The 24,946-nt window shown below is 40.9% G+C and overlaps 1 protein-coding gene across 9 annotated transcripts in view; it reads left to right on the top strand.

Moving 5' to 3' along the window:
- mlphb (melanophilin b) overlaps nucleotides 1-24,946 on the top strand; it is a 179,761-nt gene that overhangs the window by 134,656 nt on the left and 20,159 nt on the right. For 8 of the 9 annotated variants that reach the window (XM_087988757.1, XM_087988758.1, XM_087988756.1 and 5 more), the window contains 2 exons: nucleotides 2,986-3,069; nucleotides 13,479-13,715. In XM_087988757.1, the coding sequence (XP_087844883.1) occupies nucleotides 2,986-3,069; nucleotides 13,479-13,715 (321 nt within the window). The remainder of the gene's footprint in view (nucleotides 1-2,985; nucleotides 3,070-13,478; nucleotides 13,716-24,946) is intronic. The other variant, XM_087988760.1, reaches the window with a different exon arrangement.

Here is a 24,946-nt window from a genome sequence, read left to right as displayed (position 1 = left end):
AGTCGCATAAAAGCAATTCTGCATGAGAATGGCTACCCTGATTGGATCATTGCTCACTGTATATCACTGAAACTCATAAGTCAATCTTATGCTGTCAGTTTTGGTCCAGAAAAGTGCCCAGTCAACCTCGTATTACTCTGGAATTGCCCCAAATGTCATGTGAAGATAGCCCTGACACAGCTCCAATGCAGTAGCAACACAAATAAGGTGCTGCCATTAAACCAAAAAGGCATAATGCCTACCATACAAATGAGTAATGTGGCATATGGATTTCAGTGCCATTTGTAGCTTATTCATTCCAATAACTGATGAACTGTACTAAACAACATGAGAACTGACTATTACCGAATAGTTCATGCTTGCTAAACTCAAAGCAACACTAGATGCGATTCCATAATCGGACATTTACTAAACAATCCCAAAGGTGGCAAGAATTATATCAAGTCGATTGCAATGTGACTCGTATATACTCGCTAGACCCTGGCGCTTTGCGAACAAAGAGAACATGCCCACGCTTTGAGTCTTTTCAACAAAGCAAAATCTTGGAGACAACTATTACCTGATGCAGTCCCCTGGCAATCCCTCAGCCAATCAGAATTGAGTGGCCTGGTTTGAATGTAAACAAAGGTTTAGAGGTTAATTGTTCCATGACACATGGTCAATGGCAATGCTTCAGCAATCACAGCCCACTTACCAACTAATCACTGCCATCTTCTCATGTAACATGAATTGTTGGTCACTTTACGATTTGGCATTCTTGCAATTCTGTCATGAGGAGTATCATACAAAAGTTTCATCAGCATGTCTTTCTCAGCAATGCTCATGGTTTGTAGAATCTAGTGGCAGTTATATATCAGACAGACTTCTCATTAAGTTGGTATTTGTATCCTAGCCTTTAAATATAGTAGGTAGCATGGCAAGAGTGTTCTTTTGGCTGATGGAATTGATAGGTGACTGCAACAGTCTTTTCTGACTCTGTTTATTGCTCTGGCTCTGAATAAAACCCATCTGCAAAATGCAGATGCATTGCCAAAGGAAAACATAAGCCTGTGATAAGCCCTGAATGTTAATGATAGATTTTTTTTCCTCACTGTGTACAATGAGTTTTCAACCTTCCTCTGTAGGAACAAGAGGATTAAGGGTAGGCTACTCAGTCTCTCAAACCTGCTTTGCTTTGATCATGGGTGATCTGCACCCTTATTCTGTTAACCCTTTTTGCTTCACTGCACTTTTTTCTAACAATGACTTACCTGTTTCAATCTGGAAGATGCAAATTATTCCTGTGACCAATACGATATAGAACAACTAAACAATTTTTCCCCCCCATTGCTGGCTTATAGGGGTTTCCAAAAGGAAAGAATGCCAAAAGCTTAAGTTCAGATGATGGCTTTGGAATTGCACATTGTGTTGGTGTTTCAGTGTTGTTACTGGGACAGCTGTGCTGCAAAGAAAATAGAATTAGTTCTCAGCACCAGCAGCCTCTATGTAGCGTGCAATATTTTTTGGGCCCTGCTGAGGATGCAAACACGTGCAGGTTGGCCTGAGGATGTCAGCGCTGGCTGGCATGACTGTTTCTCGACCTTCTTCCAGCTGGTCTTTGTGAAAGATGCAATTTTGGACCAACCTGGGTTGCCCATCCCCATGAGGCTGGCAACCGATTTAGCACATTATGTCTTGTTTAGGAAACTGGGATTTTTCATTTGGATGCAGTGACACAGTTTAACTTCTTGGAGGTCTACAGGCCCTTCCTGCCTACATGTGTTAGGGCACCGCCAAAGTTGCCAGAAAGTGGGATTTCCCCTCCACTGGTATCCTGGCAGAATTTATTTTTTCTATTTTGTCTTTTAATTTTAACAAATCCTGTTGCTAAGTCTGCTTATTGAAGCACCCTCTTATTTCAGTTCTAAGAATCAACCTCAACCCTAAATGGAAAACGAACTTGTCTCCAATTAAGGAGGTGCACTGCTTAAAAGCTCAATCAATAGCCTGTGTTCTGAAGGTAGGTTTGGGACCCAGGAATACACCCGGCCCATGTTTCTTGCTACCTAACGTGAAAATTCAGCTCACTGTTTCAACAGGGTGGGGCACTGTGGTGGACCTCAGCTGAACTTCGATTGTCTAACAGAAAGGCCAAGACTAGAAATAAAGATTGCACTGATTTCACTGATGTAACAGACAGATACAGGTTTAACCTCTTTTTTTAATTTAAGATTCAGCAAATTATACCTGTCACCAAGCATTGCAGATCCCATTTTTGTTCAGTTCTCTGCTGCTTCAAATGAATTATTTCAGTCTTGTTCATTTTCTGCATCTCACTCTCGCATCTTTTTACCTTTTGATTCTCTACGTGCAACATATGCTTTGCTTGTAGCTTTGAAAGGCGATCTTTACTGTCAGAGTAAATATGAGGAATGGTGCACACTTCGTCCATTAATCAGTCATAGGTTCCTCACAGTGTGGAAGCAGGCCATTCAGCCCATCGAGTCCACACTGACCCTCCGAAGAACATCTCACCTAGACTCACTCACCTATCTTATCCCTGTAGCCCTGCTTTTCTCATGGCTATTCCACCTTGCCTGCGCATCCTGGACACTATGGGCAATTTAGCATGGCCAATCCACCTAACCTATACATCTTTGGACTGTGGGAGGAAACTGGAGCACCCGGAGGAAACCCACACAGACACAGGGACAATGTGCAAATTCCACACAGACTGTCGCCCGAGGATGGAGTTGAATCCAGGTCCCTTGCACTATGAGGCAACTGTGCTACCCATTGAGCCACCATGCCACCCCTTTGGGGCTGTGGTAAATGCAATCTGTGATTTACAATTAGCTCAGCAGCAAATATTTGGGTTTGGTGTGCACCATTTTTTCTGACACTGAAGATCCTCTTTAAACCTATTCAATTATAAATTTGTTTCATCCTGCTGGTGGTGGTGGTGGTGGTGATCTGGTGATGGCTTGAAACATTGCTTATCCACAGATTTCCGATTTGTCCAGACGCATGTCTTCCATTGAGCGCATGCTAAGCAGACTGGAAGAGAAGATGACTCCTAGCTCTGTAGAGGTAATCAATCACAGTTGTAAAATTCTGATTAATGGGTGCTTTCAACTGAAGCAAGTTAAAAATAAAAAAATACACTTTGTACTTTTAAATTATCAATAAGTATGATATATTTTTGATTGTAGACAGCCAAGGAAAGTGATTTTAATATTTCCTATTTGGGTTTGCTGCCTGACAGCTGAGATTTTGCATAAAACTTCCAAGAGGCTGTAATTATGCTGATTTCTGGATTTGTCTGAACGATAACAATTCATTTATCCACAATTTACCAGAAGGGAAGATAATCCATACCTAAAGCAGGATTGCTGGAGAACTTTTGGATGAAATTGAACTTGTAAACAAGTTAACTTATATTCCAGGATGTTCGGTCTCCCAAACCAACCCTACATTGTTTTTCTGTTTATTCTTAATATCTATGTTGCATGGTTTCATCTGACCTGCCAAAGAAAAGACACCGTACAACCTTCCCTCTTGGTAATCCACATGCGACAGGCTGAACTTGGCACTTTTTCCAGGTGTATAATTTGAACAGGCATGTAATTAGGCAGATAAAGCTTTTTGACTACCCTCACCATCTTCACTGAGGTGGAAGGGGATGAACAATTAATAAAGGAAAGTTTGGTCGGTAGAATGATAATAGGGTCAGATTGAACTTCCCAGTATGGCTGGGGTTAGTAAGATAAGAAGGAAAGATGTAAAACCAAAACCTCAAATCTAAACCAACTCACCTTGAACCTTCCATTGACAGTTCTAACAGATGGAGGCAGAAGTTTGACGACAAGTCTGTTACCAAGAAGCACGCTTGTTCATTTAATTGTTTTAAGAGGATACACCATCACCTTTTCCCCTTGAACAAAGAAAATTACAGCACAGGTTCAGGCCCTTTGGCCCTCCAAGACAGCGCTGATCCAGATCCTCAATCTAAACCTGTTGCCTATTTTCTAACGATCTGTATCCCTTTGTTCCCTGCTGATTCCATGTATCTGTCTCGATACATCTTAAGTTATGCTATCATGCCTGCCTGTACCATCTCCGCTGCCACCGCTTTCCAGGTACCCACCACTCTCTGCATAAATACCTTCCCTTAAACTTCTCCCCTCTCATCTTGAACTCATGACCCCTAGTAATTGAGTCCCTTACTCTGGGAAACAAGCTTCTTGCTATCCACCCTGTCTATACCCCTCATGATTTTGTAGACCTCAATCAAGTTCCCCCCCCCCCCCCCTCAACCTCCCATCTTTCTAATTAAAATAATCCTAATCTACTCAACCTGTCTTCACAGCTAGCACCCTTCATACCAGGCAACATCCTAGTGAACCTCCTCTGCACTTTCTCCAAAGCATCCGCATCCTTTTGGTAATATGGCAACCAGAACTGTACGCAGTATTCCAAATGTGGCTGAACCAAAGTCCTATACAACTGTAACATGACCTGCCAACTCTCGTACTCAATACCCTGTCCAATGAAGGAAAGCGTGCCTTCTTGATCACTCTATCGACCTGCATTGCCACCTTCAGGGTACAATGGACCTGAACACCCAGATCTCTCTGTACGTCAATTTCCCCCAGGACTTTTCCATTTACCGTACAGTTCGATCTAGAGTTGGATCTTCCAAAAAGGCATCACTTCACATTTTCCTGAATTGAACACCATCTGCCATTTCTCCACCCAACTCTCCTTGGTTACAACTCCATGATCAGAAAATTCAGGGAGTTGAGCGCTGCAACATGTTTCTAGCACTGCTTGTTGGCCAAGCAGAGTGTATCCCTGACGTAGCAACGCCATAGCAGTACCCCAGAGCTCCAGCGCCCTCCCAAAGCCCTATAGGATCTGCAAACATTTCCCCTCCCCCCACATTGTCGAAGCACCACTGCATTCATTTACTCCACTTGCCTGTCACGTGATTGGTATTGCTGCAAACTTCATACACATGTCTCTCAGCCTCCACAGACTCCCAGCTATTCTGAGAAGACAGCATGTCAACCAAACACTACACATTGCAACACACTTAATTACATTCTTCCCCCTTTTCTTGCAGGACAGGATTGTATATAACAGCAGGTATAACAAAGATTAGGTTGAGGACAGGCATTGCTGCATTACCACTTTTCCTCGGAAGCAACAAGTCCTGGGTGTTTTGTTACAGCGAGGTTGATAATGTGAATTGCTGTCGTGATCCAGGATTATATTACTGCGTTATGCACCTCTGAAAGCTTCTTTCATCCATGTTTTGCAACTGTTATGAAGAATATACTGCAGATAGTTTGATCGTCAACTCTTTGCTTTCTACCCAGCATTCATTGCCATCACCCCAAGCTTCTCCTTGTGCGTTTAGGCTTTCAGTGTCTCCATAGCCTGTCACCAGCCAGTGGGACATAAGGATGAAAGCCTAGAGAGCGACCATCATTTGACCTGAGACTCATGGCCACAAGCTCAGTAATGACACCACGTGTAATAGAAGGTGGTGAAGAAGCAGGAGCTGCAAGTTGTGAGTAGCTCAGAGCAAGTGGGTTTCAGCCAGCTTGGTGAGGAGGAAACACACATACTAACTCCCTAGAGAATACAATTGCACACTAGATCCATTGCCAATGTGGATTCTGAAGAGTATTGTATCAGAGGCATTGTACACTGAGATGCTTGGTATGCACATACTTCAAAGCAACAGTCTTATCAGTGTTGTGACATTATTAAAACTGGCTGCAAGATGGCAGCTGTCAGTCAGTGCTTCAGAGTAGAAGTCACATGACTATGGCATTGCTACTGAGTGTATTTCTAGCTCAAACATCCTTCTTTTCAACCGACAAAAAATTACATGCTTCACAAACCTTACATGAGCTCTCGCTTATTGAAAACATTGAAGGTTTACACCCAGACTGCTTCTCCAACAATTAACTCTGACAATGCAGTATTGTCAAAATGAAATTTGGCTTTCTGATTCTCCCACTCAAGCCTGTTGCTGTATTTGTCTTCAGTAGCTTTTTTTGCAATGGGTAGAGGAGTTTGGGTGCAGTGTGACATTAGTTTTTGTAATGGATTACTTCCAATGCCATCAGTAGGTGTGTTTCTTTGGAGGATTGCTTTGTATGCAGGCACACTGGACTTATCTGATCACTTCATGATTCCTTTGGTGATTCCCATAGCCACTCCGCTTTTGCAACAGTTTGAGGTTAGTATTGAGATGATGTATGATATTGAATTTTCCAATTGTTAATGAAGCAGCTAGATTTTTCGCTCATGGACTGAGAGCATTATCACTCACCACCATGTCAGGAATGCTGCGAATGACCAAGTGTGCTTTTCGGCATTCAGCAATTCCAACAACAATTGTTGAAGAACACTGCCAGTCATCGGCATTGAGGTCCTCATTGAGAAGAGAATCCTGTGATAATGAAGAGATCCGCCCACAGCTTGATTGGTGGACTGTCTGAGATTTCATATGTGACCAGAAGCTCTCTAGCTTTCTTAGCTGAGTCATAGAGATGTACAGCTTGGAAACAGACCCTTCAGTCCAACTCGTCCACGCCAACCAGATATCCTAACCCAATCTATTCCCACCTGCCAGCACCCGGCCCATATCCCTCTTAAACCCTTCCTATTCATATACCCATCCAGATGCCTTTTAAATGTTGTAATTGTACCAGCCTCCACCACTTTGTCTGGCAGCTCATTCCATACACGCACCACCCTCTGCATGAAAAAGTTGCCCCTTAGGTCCCTTTTAAACTTTTCCCCTCTCACCCTAAACCTATGCCCTCTAGTTCTGGACTCACCCATCCCAGGAAAACTACCTTATCTATTTACCCTATCCATGCCCTCATGATTTTATAAACCTCTATAAGGTCACCCCTCAGCCTCCGACGCTCCAGGGAAAACAGCCCCAGCCTATTCAGCCTCTCCCTATAGCTCAAATCCTCCAACCCTGGCAACATCCTTGTAAATCCTTTCTGAACCCTTTCAAGTTTCACAACATCTTTCCTAATTTCAAAGCTTTGTATTGTCTGTGTGGTCCTTGAATTTGTTTGACTAGTAGAGTTTATTTCTTGCCGCCTTCCGCCTTGATTCAATTCCCTTGATAGTATGCATAGATACATTTCAGCATCTCTCCTCTCAAACTCCTTTGGGATAATGATTCAATTTCCTCTGGGAAAAGAAAAGATCTTGGGCAGCTAATTCATCTCTCCATGCCCAATACACTTTGACAACATTAGATGTTTTCCTTAGGTCCCCACCTCAACAAATCTGCTCTAACGGAGGTGTACAAAATTATAAAGAGTACTGATTGGCTGAATAGAAAGAAAAATTTCTCCTGGGTAGAGGGAACAATAACCACGGTGCAGAGGTGTAAGGTAAGGGGCTGAAGATTTAGAGGAGATTCGAGGACACCCCAGAAAGGGGAGGTATCTGGAATTCATTGAGTGAGAGGGTGGTGGAGGTGGAATCCACATAATATTGAAGGTATATTTAGATGAACAACTTAAAGACCATAGCATGCAAGGCTACAGGCCAAGTGTGAGAAAATAGTTTTAAAATACATGGGTGTTAAATGACTGGCATGGTTATGGTGGGCCAAAAGGCCTCTTTGCATTCTACAAGATTTTGATTCTCTGTATATCCTTGATGCTTTGAGGTCATCCTTTCATCACTACTTTGTGTAACACTTGGAAAGTTGCATCTTGTAATGCTTAGCAGGTTTTCTCACGCCATCATCTCAAACCTGCCTTATTAATTAAGAACTATGACCCCATAGTGTTCCATTTGTCCTGTTCTCCCACTTGTCCTGTTCTTCTGCTTGCCATGGATGGAAATTCTCATCTCTGCCAAGAATTCCTGATACCCACACCATTTTTGAATCCCAGTATGTACCCAGTCAAGCAAGTTGTTCTACATATAACACGTGCCTGTAGGAGGACAATATCCACACATGATTTGGAGATGCCGATGTTGGGGTGTACAAAGTTAAAAATCACACAACATCAGGTTATAGTCCAATAGGTTTACTTGGAAGAACTAGCCTTTCGGAGCGCTGCTCCTTCATCAGGTGGTTGTGGAGTATAATATCATAAGACACAGAATTTATAGCAAATGTTTACAATATGATGGAACTGAAATTATGTACTGGAAAAAAAACCTAAATTGTTTGTTAAACCTCTCATCTTTTAGAATGACCATGTTGGTTTCAGTTCTTTGATATGCAAACCTTTTTTAAAGTTGCATTCTCAAGTGAACTTTAACAATAGGTGCCATGTCATCTCAGATAATGCACTGAAGGTGTGAGGTGCCCTGTGTGAGGCTGTCTGTGCCCCAGTGTTCAGACTGATTCTATTTCTTAAAAAAAGAGGATTTATAGAATCTTACATGAGTTTATGCAGTTTTTGAGCAAAATAAAATATAATTCTGCAAATACAAATTCACCCCACAAACTTATGTGGGTGTGTGTCCATGTGGGTGTGTGTGTGCGGGAGGAATATGAGTGTCTGTGAGAGAGTGTGTGAATGTGTATATCTGTGAGTTTTCTAACAAACAAGCCAGTTTTTTTTTCAAAATATAATTTCAATTACATCACACTGTAAACATTTACTATAAATTCTGTGTCTTACGATCTTATATTCCACAACCACCTGATGAAGGAGCAGCGCTCTAAAAGTTAGTGCTTCCAGATAAACCTGTTGGTGTTGTGTGATTTTTAATATCCACACACCAATGTACCTCAGATCACGTTGGTAGCATGGCTCATATGTCCTCAACATGCAGAGCACATGCCTGCATGCATCATTTCACATGGAGTTGCTCTTTTGCAGCCTTTGCTCCATGTCCAACTGATCCGAAAGATCTCCAGGCACTGCCAATGCTACCTCCCATCTCTACTTGTTGGAACCTTCCTATCCTTCACAGTGAGGGTATAGCAACATTCTCTGCCAAATCCAGAAACTCATCTCAAGACACTTTACAGTAAAAAGGATATCAAAATATTACTTGAAATAATACGTGACGTGAAGCTTATCCTTCAAATAAGAGTGAACGTTCAGCTTCTCACTTTTTCCTTGAGTAAAGAATAATTTTTGTTGTCAGCATTCATTATACTCAAGTCTGTGATCATGGCATGATGCCATCCTTTCAGCCTCTGTAATGTCAGGATAGCCTTCAAGCTTGACGCACACACACTGGGGTCACGACTGCTTGAGGCTTAATCTTTGAAGAGCTACTTGTGGGTCATTCGGCAAGTGAATACAGCATGAGCTACATATGAAAACATCACAAAGTCTCCAGTGCAAAGCAATTTTGTGCCCCATATGTATTTTATTGAGAGATTTTACTAATGAATATGATACTGTGTGTACACCCCTGCATCAAATTAATTAGCTGCATCCTCCCTATGTCTCCTTCCACAATAAAGCTAATGTCTGACTGGGTAAAGATTAAGTCAGTTATTGCAGATTTCTTTCTTCTTCCAAGGCTGAATTATTTTCTTGCAAAACATTCTAATATACCGAATGTAGAGAGGCATAGAATTGCATTCATTATGATATTTGAATAAAGATGCTATTAAAAGGAACTGAAGAGTAAATACATTTGGAAAGCTTCTCTGAAGGTTTATAAGAAAATTTCACTTGAATAATGTACGCAGTGTATTAACTGGGAAAAAACAGTTTGTTTGTTACTTTGAAATAGGATATGTAATACTGCAAGAAATGTTTTTTGGTCTGAAAAGGTTCATTGAAAAGGTTACAAGCAAGAAGCTGGAAAGGTGGAACTAATTGGATAGCTCTTTCAAAGAGTTTGCGTTAGCAGGATGGGCCAAATAATGTCCTCCTATGTAACATGTTTCTAGAGCAGTGCTCAGTAGCTAATTAATAGATGATATTTGATTAATCTAATTGAATTTTTTGATGAAGTAATGGCTTAACAAAAAATGCATTGGAGGTTATCTGTATGTATGTTAAGAAAGTGACGAAATATTGCATAAAAGACAGGTTAATGAATTTGAAGATCATGGAATTGGAGGGTCTGTGTTGTCCTGAATGAGAAAAAAAGGCTTAAAGCCTGATAAGAGATATCGAATATTGGGTTGAACAATTTCAAATCATAACCCATGTTCCCATTTGTTTTTCTGATGCCAAATAGTAGTAATGGTTCTGTTATTTTTTGTTATTTATTGCTCCTCTGGACCCTTCATTGTTCCTTTTCACATTATTTCTTTTCTTCCCACATTCTTTCCTTCCCCCTTTTGCATTATATCATCACCCCTTTTGATATTTAATCACTTTTGCCTTCCACACTATCACTGACCCTCCATTTTGTTTTCTTTTATTTTCATTCCTCCTTTTCACTCAGCCCTTGCTTACAAACTGTTGTAACTTTAATGTTTTCCATTGTGATGAAAGAGCACGAAAACTTTAATCTTGTTTCTGTCTCCACAGACGTTGCCTGACCAGCTGAGTGTTTCTGGTATTTTCTGGTATTATTTCAGATCTCCAGCATCTGCAGTACTTTGCCTTTGTTAAACATTGATCAACCTAATTTTGCATTGATCAACAAGTCTGCTAGCAGGACAAATGAGCCTTTTTTTAAAGAACAGTTGTGAGGAAGACGCTAGAACTGAAATGTTAACCTTGAAACTCATTGCTTAGGTACAATGTAATAAAAAGAACTGAGTTCTCAATGAGAGCAGTCTGAGGTCCTGTGTGATCAAAGAAACCATCTGCTGATGAACATCATAGCGTTGCAGTAGATACCTTACAAACCCAAAGGGTTTTCTCAAAAGTGTACAGCCTAAGTTGTTGATTGATTGAGTGCTCAAAGAAGAAAAGCTTTCTGGGTTATTATTTTATAGTGAGCACTATCAATGGCCATGCTTCCGCAGTGTAGGAAGGACCGGGATCAGTCAGTATTCCCAATCCTGCAGGGAACACTAGTATTCTGTGATGACTCACAATCAAATAGTCAGCCAACATTCAATGTCCAGAACAGTAAGTTGCAGAATACTCCCTTGACTGAGGTAGCGGACCACAGTGGTATATGGGGAATGTGGTGTAAATGAAGAAGGAAAACTTGGGACGCTACCAACTAAATTCCCATTGCAAAACTTCTCAGTTCCAGCATGTAATGTGTTCAAGTGGCAATGCTTAAAGTTTTTTACTAGTGACAAGCTGAGGATGAGTATGAGCTTCTAACCCTGTGTAGGATATTTCAGTGTCTTGGAGGAAATAAATTACAGGCAAAGTTGAATCGTTGATAAGAAAAAAAGTTATTGAGAGCAATTAATTTTTAAAAGAAAAGCGTTCTGTTACTTATTAACAGGAGCACAGAATGAAAGACCAAAGAGGTTATGTTAAACTTTAATTCGGTCTCAGCTAGAATATTCCGTTCAATTCTGCCTGCCACAATACACAATCTGAAAGCATTGGAAGGAGCAGTAGAAGACATTTATGAAAACAATTCCAGGAATGAGAATCTTCAGTTACAAAGATAACTTCTCCAAACTATCTTTGAGAGGGGCAGGCTGAGATTTGATGGATGTATTCAAAATCTGAAGGCATCCGGGCAGTATGGCTCCCACTCATGAAAGGGTTGAGAACAGGATGGCATGGATTTAAAGTAATTGGCGAAAGAAGCAATAGCAATATGAGAAAATGTTTGAGATGCCTGAAAAGGTAGTAAAGACAGGCTCAATTAATACATTCAAAAGAGAGAACGTCTGCAATTTGAAAAGGAATGATGTGTAGAATTATGAAGAGGAGATGAAGAACGGCACGAGTTGAAATGCTCATTTGGAGAGTGGGTAGACACAATGGGCTGAATGGCCTCATTCTGTAGTGTGAAATTCCATGGTTGTATGGATGTGTACCTGAAGTTCAGTAGCCTGCAAGGCTGTAGGCCAGGTGCTGGAAGATGGGTGGCCAACCTCTTTTCCATCCAGGACAACTACAATGGATTGAATGGCCTCTTTCTGTGGTTGTAATTTTCCAATGGTTGTAGGATCAGCCATGAACTTATCAAGTGAGGGGCCAAATGGTCTACACCTGCTCCAGATTTTAAGTTTGCATGTTCATCAATTTTCTCTGCAATAGCTTCTTTTGAGACCTGACTCTCAGTTCAAGAATACTTTTAAGCATTCAGTTTGCTTGATTTTTTTTAACGATACTAATTGTTCTTCTATTACTGGGATAGGTTTATAGTTTCTACAATTCAAACAGTTATAGAATTTCCCCTTTACAAAGTTCTGCTTTTTCTTTCTTTTCTATTGTTAACTTTCTAGAATAGCAAGATAAATGTTCCATGGTAGATGATATTAAATACCTCAAACGGGGAAACAAAAGTACTGCATGTTCTAATATAGCCTGTAATCCATGAATCAATGAAACGCTATGAAAACTTTATCAGATAAATAGTTCAATGTTAAGGAAAGATGTTGTCAAACTTGAAACCAGAAGAGATTGACAAGGATTTTGACAAGGTGGGAGGGTTTCAGCAATAAGGAGAGGCTGAATAGGCGAGGGCTATTTTCCCTGGAGTGTAGGAGGTTGAGGAGTGATCTTATAGAGGTATATAAAATCAAAAGGGTGCATAATCAAGGCCTTTTTCCCAGGGTGGGGTAGTCCAAAAGTAGAGGGCATAGGTTAAGGTGAGAGGGGTAAGATTTAAAAAAGGTCTGAGCGTCAACTTTTTCATGCAGAGGCTGGTGTGTTAATGGAATGAGCTGCCAGAGGAAGTGATGGAAGTGGCTACAATTACATTTAAATGGCATCTAGGTGGTTCATGAATAGAAAGAGTTTAAAGAGATATGGAACAAATGCTGGCAAATGGGACTAGATTAATTTAGGATAGCTGGTCAGCATGGATAAGTTGAGCCGAAGGGTCTGTTTCCCTGCTGTATAACTCTATGAATGATACCAGAACTGTGGGAAAGGGTGAACAAGATTGGGTCTCTTTTCTCTTGAAAAGAGAAAGCTGATGAATAACTTAATAGACACCTTCAAAATTATGAAAAAGTAGACATAGGAATTTTTCCATTCATGGAAGAGTTAAACTAGAGTTGGCTAGAGGTGTGGAGAACCCTCAGTAAGGTCGTCGCCCAGGAATCAAATAGAGAAGTTACAAAAAACTTCTTTACCTAAAGAATAATGAGAAGCTGTAAATTGCAATCAATGGGAGCAGTTGAGTTGAGTGGTATGGATGTATTTAGGACATTTGATAAATGTTGGAATGAAAATGGAATAATGCTGCTGTCGTTAAAGTAAGGAAGGATGGGAGGAAGCTTTGGTGTAGTGTAAGTAGCAGTATAGGCTGGCTAGATCCAATTACGTGTTTCTGTGCAGTATATTCAAAAGAATAGCTCCTTTCGAGACCTGAGGATGTAGGATGCACGTAAAAAACTTAAGTTTAATCTTTTTAAATTCTCATTGAATTTGCAGTCATTGGCCAACTCTGGTGGGCTTCCAGCATCATCTCTAGTTGATTCAGAAGCCTCAGGTCTTGATTTGACAGATGCGGACATAGAGGAGGAAAAGCTAAAGAAGAAATTGGGTGAGTTGGCCAGCAATATCAGTGACAAAGGCGCTTCATCTGATGAGGAAGAGGTAAAAAGGAAAACTGAAAGACCACAAGAAATGACTTCATCTGGTGAAGACCTACAAAGTGAGGCTCTAAAGGTATGGAATAATTACTGAGGTGAGACTAGGTTTATCCTCTTGATATTGAGCTAAAGCTCACCTGGTAAATTTTGAGAGATTACCTGGTTAGCTCATCTGGTAAATGTTGTTGTCACTTGCTGAGGATATTATTACTGCTCAGTCGCATAAGATCCATCCCTCAACAGATTGAATGACATTGTGTTAACAGTGTAGTAGTTGCAATGTGCTGTACCATCATATTCTTTAGACTTGGCTCCAGACCTACTATTTACCTCCAAACAGCTTCCTCCATTTTGAAATTTCTTTCCAGAGGAAGGCATCATACTATAACAAGACATTACCTTACAGATTGGGAGAGCACTTAAGAATGATTCACTGAGATAATCCTGAAACCATGACAAGTGGCTAGTTTGACAGTACTGTTGGAAGCAGTGCGGAAATCTAACTTTAAACTGCATATGCTGGAAATCTGAAACAAAATCAGAAATAGCAGGAAAATCTCAGCAGGTCTGGCAGCATTTGTGAGGAGAAAGCACAGTTAATGTTTCGGGTCCTGTGACCTTGTTCAGAATGGAAGAAGGGTCACTGGACCTGAAACTTTGAAGTTGAATCTGAAGCGATCTGTCCTGGCAATCAAACTTTGTCTGACTTTCTTGTGGTGGGTTTGTGCTCGATAAAAGGGGGAAAAAAATGGAGAAAACAAGATGTTAAATGTTGAAGTCTGAGTAATTGAGCGATGGCACACATTTTCCTGCCAGTGTGAAAACTGAGCAAGCCCTGAATAAAATTGAGCCGAAATCATAGAATCTCACAGGTCACAAGAAGCTCTTTGACCCATTAAATCTACAAATATAACACCTACTTTAAATCTACACTGGTCCCACTTTCCAGCACTTGGCTCATAGCTTGAATGTAGCGATATTTCAAGTGCCCGTCCAAGTACTTCGTAAAGCTTGTGAGGTTCCTGCTTCAACTACCCTCCCAGGCAGTCTATTCCAAATGGAATAGACTGCCTGGGAGGGTAGTTGAAGCAGGAACCTCACAAATGGAATAGACTCTGGGCGAAAGTTTTTGTTTCCGTTTCCTTTAAACCCATCCATCATCGTAAAATTGTACCTCCCCCCGACCTCGTTATTGACTCTTCAACTAAGGGAAGCTGCTTTCTCATCAGCTTATAAATGCCCCTTGTACAGTAATCTTACACATCTCAGTCAGCTCCTCCTCTCAGCCTTTCCTACTCTTATCTAGCCTGTCTTCATAGCTAAGCTATGCCATCCCAGGTAACATCCTGGTCTATCTCCTAGCACCCCTCTCCAGTGCAATCTCATCCTTAAATATGAGTGGTGTGAAGAAACGAGTTGAAGTAAGTGAACACTTTGGGTAGCGTGATGGTGAGAGAATGAATGCTGCAAGAGAGATGAGAATGACTTACCAGCCCATTTGATGTGTGTGTGGTGATGCAAGGGCAGAAAACGTGAAGAGGTGGAGAAGTTGGGGTTACTGTCCTTACAGCACAGAAAGTTAAGAGGAAATTTAATAGAGGCAATCAAAATTGATGAGCTGTTTTGTTAAAATAAAATGTAGCAATTGTCTGCAGTGATTTAGTCACAAAAACTCACAGGTTTGGGATATCTGGCAAAGGACCTGAGGTGAGAATGAGAACATTTTCTACAAAATGAGTTAATAATCTGGAGTGCAGTACTCAAAGGCTCTCTGGATGCAGATTCTAAAACAGCTTTCAAAATGGAATTGAAGATTTCATGTAAGGGAAGATTAGCAGGGGCACCAGGACAGAGCAAGGCAGTGGAGCCAAGTGGATAGCTTTTCTTAAGGACTGGCACAGACAAGTTGGGTGAATAGCCTGCTGTGCTGTAAGATTTTATGATTTTATAATTCATGTATCACTTAACCATGAACAGTATAGATCCAGAAAGTTCCACGCTCAATCCCTGATCTTCATCGAGTTAGGTGTTATTTGCAGTGGAATGTCACATTTGGCTTTAGCACTTCAACTGGATAGCGGGAGAGGGCAAAGAAGCTGCTCCTGATTTGGGATAACTTGACCATAGTGGAGATGGAGTTGAACATGAGTAGATTCAGGCTTGGTTGAGGTGCCTCCAGTTACTGGCATTAGTACCACATGATTAATAGTTGTTTAAATAAGTTACCAGAGAGATCCACATTGTGAATAAAAATGTACCCTAGATGAGTCTCTGGCTTCCAGCAATTTGGGATGAAAATGATGGTGAGAGAAACACACAGACATTATTATTGTTGTAGAAATTCTGTACTGCTTTACCTACATGTTCACTCAAATCAAAATGCCTAGCTCTGGCTGATAACTACCGCAGCATCAACCTGAAAAGCCATATTATTGTCACATGATGAATGCGCTATGAGTGCATCGGAGGGCTGACTACAGTGTTCATATTTGAAGAGTTTGGTGCTGGAAAAACACAGCCAGTCAGGCAGCATCCAAGGAACAGGAGAATCAATTTTTCGGGCATAAGCCCTACATAATGATCCCTGAGAATTGGCAAAACGATTCTGGGTAGGAGTGAAAGGAACAGGGTAGTCATTATGGAGGACTTTAACTTCCCCAGCATTGACAATTGGTGACGTTAATCTTCAAGCGCTATCACATACGTCATTTGGCAAACCTCATCACATGCCTTCCTGACCAAAATTGTCAAAATTGCTGATGGATCTTTAGCCTCAACAAGTTTCCTTGCGGCTTGCCAAATTTGGTGGAATGACACAATAAGGAACAAGCTGCTGCAAACTTTATGTCCCTCATGCCTACAGAAAATAATGCATCTGGCAAAATGCCTGTCAAAGCCTATTTGTATGTCCTTCTCAATACCACATTTTGAGTCCAACTTTGGTAGGAAACATAGTTTGGTTATTGCAGACAGCATTTTGGTTGGACAAGTGAAGGGCAGATAGCACCATTTGTAAAACCAAAGTGAAAATCTGCCTAATTGTGAGTACCATAATTGGCGGGTTACGACAACCCTGATGTAGCCACAGTGTTTGTTTGCTGCAGACTGTGTTTTTCTTGACCCATGTATACACTTGATGAAGTTTTTCTGCTCAAAATCAGAGCAATGTACCTGAAATGAGTAAACATGTAATTTGCAAAAAATTTAAATGGCAATTTCTAAATGGCCGTTCTTGTGTCATATCCCTAATGACACTCATTTCACGAAGGAAGAGAAGGAGTAAAGAGATAGTTGTTTGCAATCTTTAAATGCAAGTTATTATGCTCATCATACCAGAGTATGCAGTAAAACAGCTAAAACAGCAATGTTAAAAATCACACAACACCAGGTTATAGACCAACTGGTTTATTTGGAATCGCAAGCTTTTGGAGCATTGCTCTTTCATCAGGTAGCTAGTGGCATTTAGTTACATTGCTGGAGTAAATCTGAAAGTACAATAATATCTTGCTCAATATACACATTCTTTAATTTTAATTTTGTCGTGTTTGAAACCAAGAAAAATACAACGATAAGATTTTGTTTCTACCGGAAAAATGGGAATGTAATAATCAGTTTTCAAGTTGATGGATGTCACTTCCAGGATTTGCTTTGACACGATGATCGCCTTGGGAGTGTGGCTCCAATCATACCTTGTTCCCTTATTTCTTTGCTAACTCCTCCTCATTTGAGCTTCTCACCGTGTTCTGTGATTGAAAAACCTTGCTTTCAACATGAATATAAGTACCATATCATTTTTCTCACTGAGCCTCTGCACACAGGGACTTATGATCTGTAATGATTTTGACCACCATTGTGATTTACCATGCTTTCTCGCCTTTGTTCACTCCCCTCCCTAAATCTTTTCGCCCATATAATCTCCCCAACCCATCCATCAAAGAAAAGGTCATCACTGAATAATCCTTTATCACTAACCCAAAGAAACTCAAACATCTAAATAGAAAGCAGGAATTTTCAGCATTGCTTCGCCCGAGGTCCACTGAAGATGGTACCTAGTAGGGTAACTGAAACGTCTGGAAATGAACCTTGCAGCTCAGCAAGCAAACCTACATCCAAAACCTCAACCTGAGCTACAAGTCTTCTCAAAGCTCCCTTATATTACTCTCCATCCACATTCTCCTTCCCTTCCAAGCCCTGTCTCCTATCCATCTGCACCTGGAAAACATTTTCTCCAATTCACTTCCAAAATCACAACTTTTCCAGCCTTTGGTCTTTCATTCACTGCAGTCTTTATGCTGCTACCAACCTGTTGATCTGTACCTCACCACCAACTTTGATTCTCTGTTCTCCTTTGAAATCATTATACTGTGTCACCTTTGCTGTTTCCATGGCACAGCCCCCATCTTCATTTCCCCGAGTGCCTCGGATAGTCCTAGTCTAACTGAGTACAAACTCCCAACTTATCTCCAGCTTCCCTTTCTTCTCCAAAGCCCTTGAATCTGTTGTTGCTTTGCAAATTCATAACTCCTTCCCTCGAACTCCATGCAAGAATCCCTCCAACACAGAGCGGAATGAATTTGGCAGACAATTGGTTGTAGCCATGCCTGCCAGACCTGGTTAGACCACATAAAACATTGTTAGGTTGTGCTCACTAGCCCAGGATCATCCTGAAATGCAGTGACAAAGCCCAGGCCATTCTTTTACTGGAAACCATCTTCTTAAACCCCTGTGTTAAACCCTGCCTCAACCTTTTTTAAAAAATTCAAACCCCACTGCCCTCACAAACCTCTACCCCATCTCTGACCTCCTTTTCCTGTCTGAAATCCATGACCATCTTTCCAAGAACTCCATGCATGAAACTCTCCAAACAAATTTCCACTGTGCCATTGTGTTCAAACAGCTCTGATCAGCATCATAAATGACGTATATGTGACTATTACAAAGTTAGACTAGTCATTGCTGTTCTGTTTGACCTGTCTTTGACAAACTATTCTCCTCCAATACATCTCCAATGACTTAGAATCTCTACAATGCAGAAGCAGGGCATTTGCTCCACAACAACCCTCCAGAAACATCCCACACAGACCCACCCACCTCCCGCAGACCCTGCATTTCCCATGGCTAACCCACCAAACCTACACAACTTTGGAATGTGGGAGGAAACTGGAGTACCCGGAGAAAACCCACACAGACATGGGGAGCATGTGCAAGCTCCTCCCAGACAGTCACCCGAGGCTGGAATTGAACCCGGGTCCATCGTGCTGTGAGGCATCAATGCTAACCACTGAACCACTGTGCCATTTTAACTACTTTGGTTCCATTCTCATTTATCTAGACATGGCTTATTTTTCTGCTTGTACACAGTTATCCCTTGCACCTCCCAAGGATATGTCCTTTGCCCATTCTCCATATTCCAGTCTACCTGCTGCCCCTCAGCATTGATAATGCAGCATCAGTTTCCACATGTGCACTCACAATAACTTGCTTGACCACATCATCACCTCCCTGACCCATCCATTGTTTCTTTATTGTCACACTTACCCAATGTCTGCTACTGAATGAGCAGAAATTCCACTTGAACCAACATTCTTCCCTCAGTGAAATCAGATTAAATGATCAGTCATTCATTTAACGATTGTGAGACTTACTGTATATAAAATGGCTACCATATTTCTTTAAGTAACAATGACGTAATCTTCAAAATAAACTAATACGCGGATGACATTTTTCCAGCCATACCGAATAGATGCTTAACACCAAAGGAAACTGAGGAAAAAAAGAAATCAAATCAGGTTAATGGAATGGAGGGGTGACCTCTTCGATTATTTAATATCAAAACAAACTAATATACACATGACATTTTTCCAGCCCTGGCTGCTAAAAAGCAAAAGGATTATCTGCAATTTGCAACATCCTGTTAGGATATAACACCATCATATGAGCCTGGGAGTATGAACCAGTATTGTTGAATAAACCACCAGAAAATCTGAGATACTGCCCCTTCCCAAATCTGTTGGAACATACTACCATTTTGTTTATTTTGGATTGTCACCAACATTGCAGTACAGCTGACAGCATTAACAACTAAAGCACTCATTTCCAATGCCAATGAACTTAGCTTTGTAAACGGGACGTATCTATTTTTCTGGAACCCGCTTGTGTAGATTGTATTGCTAGCAGCAAGTAAGAAGCTGAACCTTTAATGAAGAAAAGCAGCAGTCTTTGGGCTCAGCTCATTGATGCAATAGTCCACATGACCCCACATCTTAATGAAAGGAAGAAGACTTTCTAGTGTTCCATTAGCCCATTATTAAATGGTCGAAGAGGTTACCCCTCCATTCCATTAACCTGAAAAGAAACTCTGCTTTATTTGGTTTCCTAATGGTTCTTTTGTCTCAGTTTCCTTTTGCTTTTAAGTAGCTATTCAGTATGACTGGAAAAGTGTGCGCATATTGGTTTGTTTTGATATTAAGTAATATAAACATTTTCAAACCTAGCCTGGTATTGATAGTACTAGGGAATATAACCTATTAACAGAATTAGCAATTAGCAACATCTTGTCTCATGTTGACCTTTCACCACCCACCCACCCCCAAAGTTCTTGTCAATGGACAGTCTTGTTGTTTTGAACATGTGGTAAAAATAAGGCCTTTTCCTCAAGTTGTAAACATTAATTAAAGTTAAGAGGGTCAACAGTGCAGAAGAATACGGAGAAAGGAGTACTGTAGGATGCTAGTTTTTCTGCCTTGAGTAAACCATCCAAACTGGAATTAATCCAGTTTCTGAATTAACTCATCACAGTTGGTACAGGGGCCTTACTGTTGTCTTTCTCAATCTCTAGATAAAAAAGAGAGGATAATGAATCACAACTTGTTCTGCTCAGTATTGTCCATTGGCTTTTCTATAGTGTAGAGCAAACGTGATTGACTGAGAACAAGACCAGACTTGGCTGTGTTTTCCTGAGTAAGCTGGCAATATCCAGGACCACACATGAGACGCCACAACATCTTCAGGCCCAGAGTCACAGAATTGTTACAACACAGAGGAGACCTTCACTTCACTGTGCCTGTGCTGTATCTCCATACAAGCAATTAGCACTGCTGCCTCACAGCGCCGGAGACCCAGGTTCAATTCCCGCCTCAGGCAACTGTCTGTGTGGAGTTTGCATATTCTCCCCGTGTCTGCATGGGTCTCCGGGTGCTCCAGTTTCCTCCCACAGTCCAAAAATGTGCAGGTTAGGTGAATTGGCCACGCTAAATTGCCCATAGTGTTAGGTGAAGGGGTAAATGTAGGGGAATGGGTCTGGGTGGGTTGCGCTTCAGCGGGTCGGTGTGGACTTGTTGGGCTGAAGGGCCTGTTTCCACACTATAAGTAATCTAATCTAATCTTCTCCATACCCCTGCGTGTTCTTCATTTCCAAACAATCATCAAATCCCATCTTGAACATCTCCTCCTCCCTGTCCTCCTCCTCCCTGTCAGGCAGCGCATATCAGACTCCAACCACTGCATGTCAACGTTGTTCTTTGTCTCGCGATTGATTTTTCTTAATTTTACCAACATATAGACTCAGGAGTCATACAGATGTACCTTTCCCCATCTGTTCTGTTCAGACCCCTCATAATATTGAACACTTCCATCAAGTTTCCCTTTAACTTTTCTTCAAGGAGAACAGTCTACTCCATCTGTTTCCTTTGCTTATGTTTTGGTTCCCTGAGGCTACTTTGTAATGTTTTCTGCCTCTCTCTAATACCTTCACATCTTTCCTGAACTGGATGCAGTACTTCAGTTGAGGCCAAACCAATGGTCTATATGAGTTTAACCTAACCGCTTCACCTTTGTACTTTATACCTTTAATATTAAACTTACGATAATGTATATTTTACTAGCCACTTATTCAACCTGCTCTGACACTTCTGATAATTTGGCATCTGTACACGTCGCACCCCTTTTAGAATTGTACCTGCTATTTCAAAATTATTTTCCATATTCTTCCAAGGGTCATGGATTCATGGATTCAAATCCCACCATGATAGATGGTGAAATTTTATTTCAGTAAAATGTTTGGAATTAAAAAGTTAGCCCAATGGCAACAGGTAAACCACTGTCTGTTGTCAAAAAAGTCTCCTTCTGATTCACTAATACCCAATGGGGAAGGTAATCTGCTTTTATTATCTGGTGTGGGCTACATGTGACTTCAGACTGTCAGCATTGTGGTTGACTCATAATTGCCATTTGAAATGGCCTTGCAAGCTATTCAGTTCAGGGGTAATTAGGGGTGGGCAGCAAATACCAGCCTTGCCTGTGTTGCCCACTTCACTTGTAAGAGTAAGAAGCCCACAATGGTCTGCATAAATATATATCTGAAAGGATTTGAAAGTGTTAATACCTGATTGAATGTAATAAGCGCCACCTGCTATGATGATGACATGAGGGTTTGGTGGGAGAACAAAGTAGAATCTCATGGAAGACAAACCTCAGGCTAGGTTGCCCAACAGTCTTGGCAATAATGTACAGCCTCCTCTTCCACCCTGTGGATAGTCGCAGAGGTGTAGTAAACTACATCTTGGTTAGTCAAAAGAATTCTTCTTGTGAGCCCAGAGGATGGCTAAACTCACATACAACTGACCACTCGAAACAAGCCCCCATACTTGATATAGATGGTAACACACACACACACTGCAACATGGTAATCAGCATGGCAGCAATGCCAGTCTCAATGAGGCAAACATGCCGATACCCTAGAAGACATTTGGAAAAACAGAGTCATGTAAATGTTGTGGCACCAGGTTCGCATCAGTTGGCTTTATGTGGTTGTGTGTTAGGTCAGTGGATTTTCTTGTTTGACTCAACAGCGCAACTGAGGAGACAGAAGAATGGCAGCTTGCATGGAGATTTGCGAATGGAAAGAATGAGTCAGTGGTGTGGTGTGATCCCAGCTGATGTTACGACTAGAACATCTGGACTGACAGAGATAGATCAGATGGATTTTTAAAAATTCAATGTGGTGGTATTTCACTGAAATATTAACATGCAATGCTGTAGTCTTAACAATAAAAGAAGTTTACTAAAAAAAGACAGATAAAGATAAAATATAACAAACAAATCTAGATATATAGCACTATTGGTAAGATTTCAAAACACATGGTGGAATAAAATTAGATCTGTTATAAAACCGTCATCTTACTTTACTTCAATAGCAGGGAGAGTTCCCTCCACTACCACATCCTTAGGTTTGACTTAATTGTTTCTTTGATACCTGGTCTTGAGAGCCTGGTCTTGATAGTCTTTCTCATCATTCTTCGCAGAACAGAGCATAATCTTTCTTAGCTTTACTTAACTCTTAGGGTTATAGCTAAACACTTCTGGTCTAGAATTTTCAAAGAAATTCTCTTACACAATGGTTCCTAATCTGAACTAACTCCTATCTCCAGGAGAAACTGTTCTTAAATCTGACCTCACACAGGTCCACAGCTAACTGAAACAAAAGCTTTCCTATATATGGATTTTTCCTAAGCAAATGTTACTTCTTGATTCTTTTAAACTAAAACCAAGCTTTTGCCTTTCAACATTTGCTCTTTCCAATCATAAAACCGTTACATTGCTAACAAATGCGCATCATTACTTCGGGAGGGCCCCAGTCAACCACTGTCTGACACACAGATAAAAGCAAAATACTGCGGATGCTGGAAATCTGAAATAAAAAGAGGAAGTACTGGAAAAATTCGACATATCCAGCAGAATCTGAGGGGAGGTAAACAGAATGTTTTTTTGAGTCTGATATGACTTCAGTCAAAAGAATTTTTGGCAGAACTTATGAATGTTGATGTTCAGAGAAACAGAGGTATACTTGTGCAGGGAAGACAAGAAATTAGCGTGCAGGAACAGCAAGCAATCAAGAAAGTAAATAGCACATTGGCCTATATTATAAGGAGGGTTGGAGTATGACAAAAAAGAAGTCTTTGCTACAGTTCTATGGGGCTATGGTAAGGACCAGACTTTGAAGTCATGTACTTTAGCCCTCTCGGAATGAGTGCTAACATTGCATCTGCCTTCCTAACTGCCAACTGAACCTGCATGTTAACCGCAAAAGATTCCTGAATTAGAACTCCTAAGTTCTTTTGTGCCTCAGATTTCTGAAACCTTTCCCGATTCATAAAATAAGCTATGCCTCTTCTTCCTACCAAACTGCCCACAACTCAACATAGTGCAGTAGAAAGAATTAGATTTCCCCTTGCTTGGCAAATACTGTGCTCTTAAAGAGTGTTAGAGTTGGGGACCAATGTTCACTGTAAAATTTTATTGTGGATAGCTAGTTTTTACAATGCTTGGTTTCTCTATAAACTTGTTCTTCAAGACTGCACATTCACAATATGCAACACAGGACTATATCTGTGTTGCATCCATGCACCTTAGTAGGGGAATTGCTGCTATGTCACATAACATTTAAGATCTAGGTTTCTGACAAAGGTTAGAAACCTGAAGGGTCAATGCCATCATCCTGTTCCCAATGATGCTGTCTATGCAGCTGAGGATTTCCAACACCATTTGTTTATTTCAGTTTTGCAGTGTCTACTATTTGTTCTGGCTAAAAATTGGCTCTTGTATACCTATTTCCAGTTTCAAAGTTTAACCCCAAATACAGCACAGAGTGAGGTTTTTAATTGAATGGTAATGTAGGATCAAGTAAAGTTAGAGCACGTGGGATTCTGGGTGAACGTGCCAATTGGACACACAATTAGCTTGATGGTAGGAAACAGAAGATGGCGCTGGAGGATTGTTTTTTGGATTGGAGGCCTGTGATCAGCAGTGTTTCACAAGGTTTGGTTATGTAAATGATTTGGATGAGAGTATAAGGAGCATTGTTTAGTAAGTTTGCAGATGACACCAAAATTGGCAGTATAGTGGACAGTGAAGAAGGCTATTTAAGATTACAAAGAGATCTTGATCAATTCAGTCAATTGGCTAAGGAGTGCCGGATGGATTTTAATTTGGATAAATACAAGGTACTGCATTTTGGTAAAACAAAGAAGGACAGGACTTATACATTTAATGATAGGGCCATGGGTAGTGTTGTACAATAGAGGGACTTAGGGGTTCAGTTACATAATTCTTTGAAATTTGCATTAAATGTACACAGGTGGTTAAGAAGGCCTTTAACATGTTGCCTTCGTTGCTCAGACCTTTGAGTATAGGAGTTGGAACATCATGTTGAGGTTGTACATGACGTTGGTGAGGCCTCTTCTGAAGTAATGTGTACAGTTCTGGTCACCCAGCTGTAGGAAGGATATTAAATTAGAGAGGGTTTATTGA

Source organism: Chiloscyllium plagiosum, unplaced genomic scaffold (assembly GCF_037043375.1).
Source record: "Chiloscyllium plagiosum isolate Xiang-an unplaced genomic scaffold, Cpla_swu_hap1 HiC_scaffold_7, whole genome shotgun sequence".
NCBI classification, from domain to species: domain Eukaryota; kingdom Metazoa; phylum Chordata; class Chondrichthyes; order Orectolobiformes; family Hemiscylliidae; genus Chiloscyllium; species Chiloscyllium plagiosum.
This window is presented reverse-complemented; position numbering and strand designations above follow the sequence as displayed.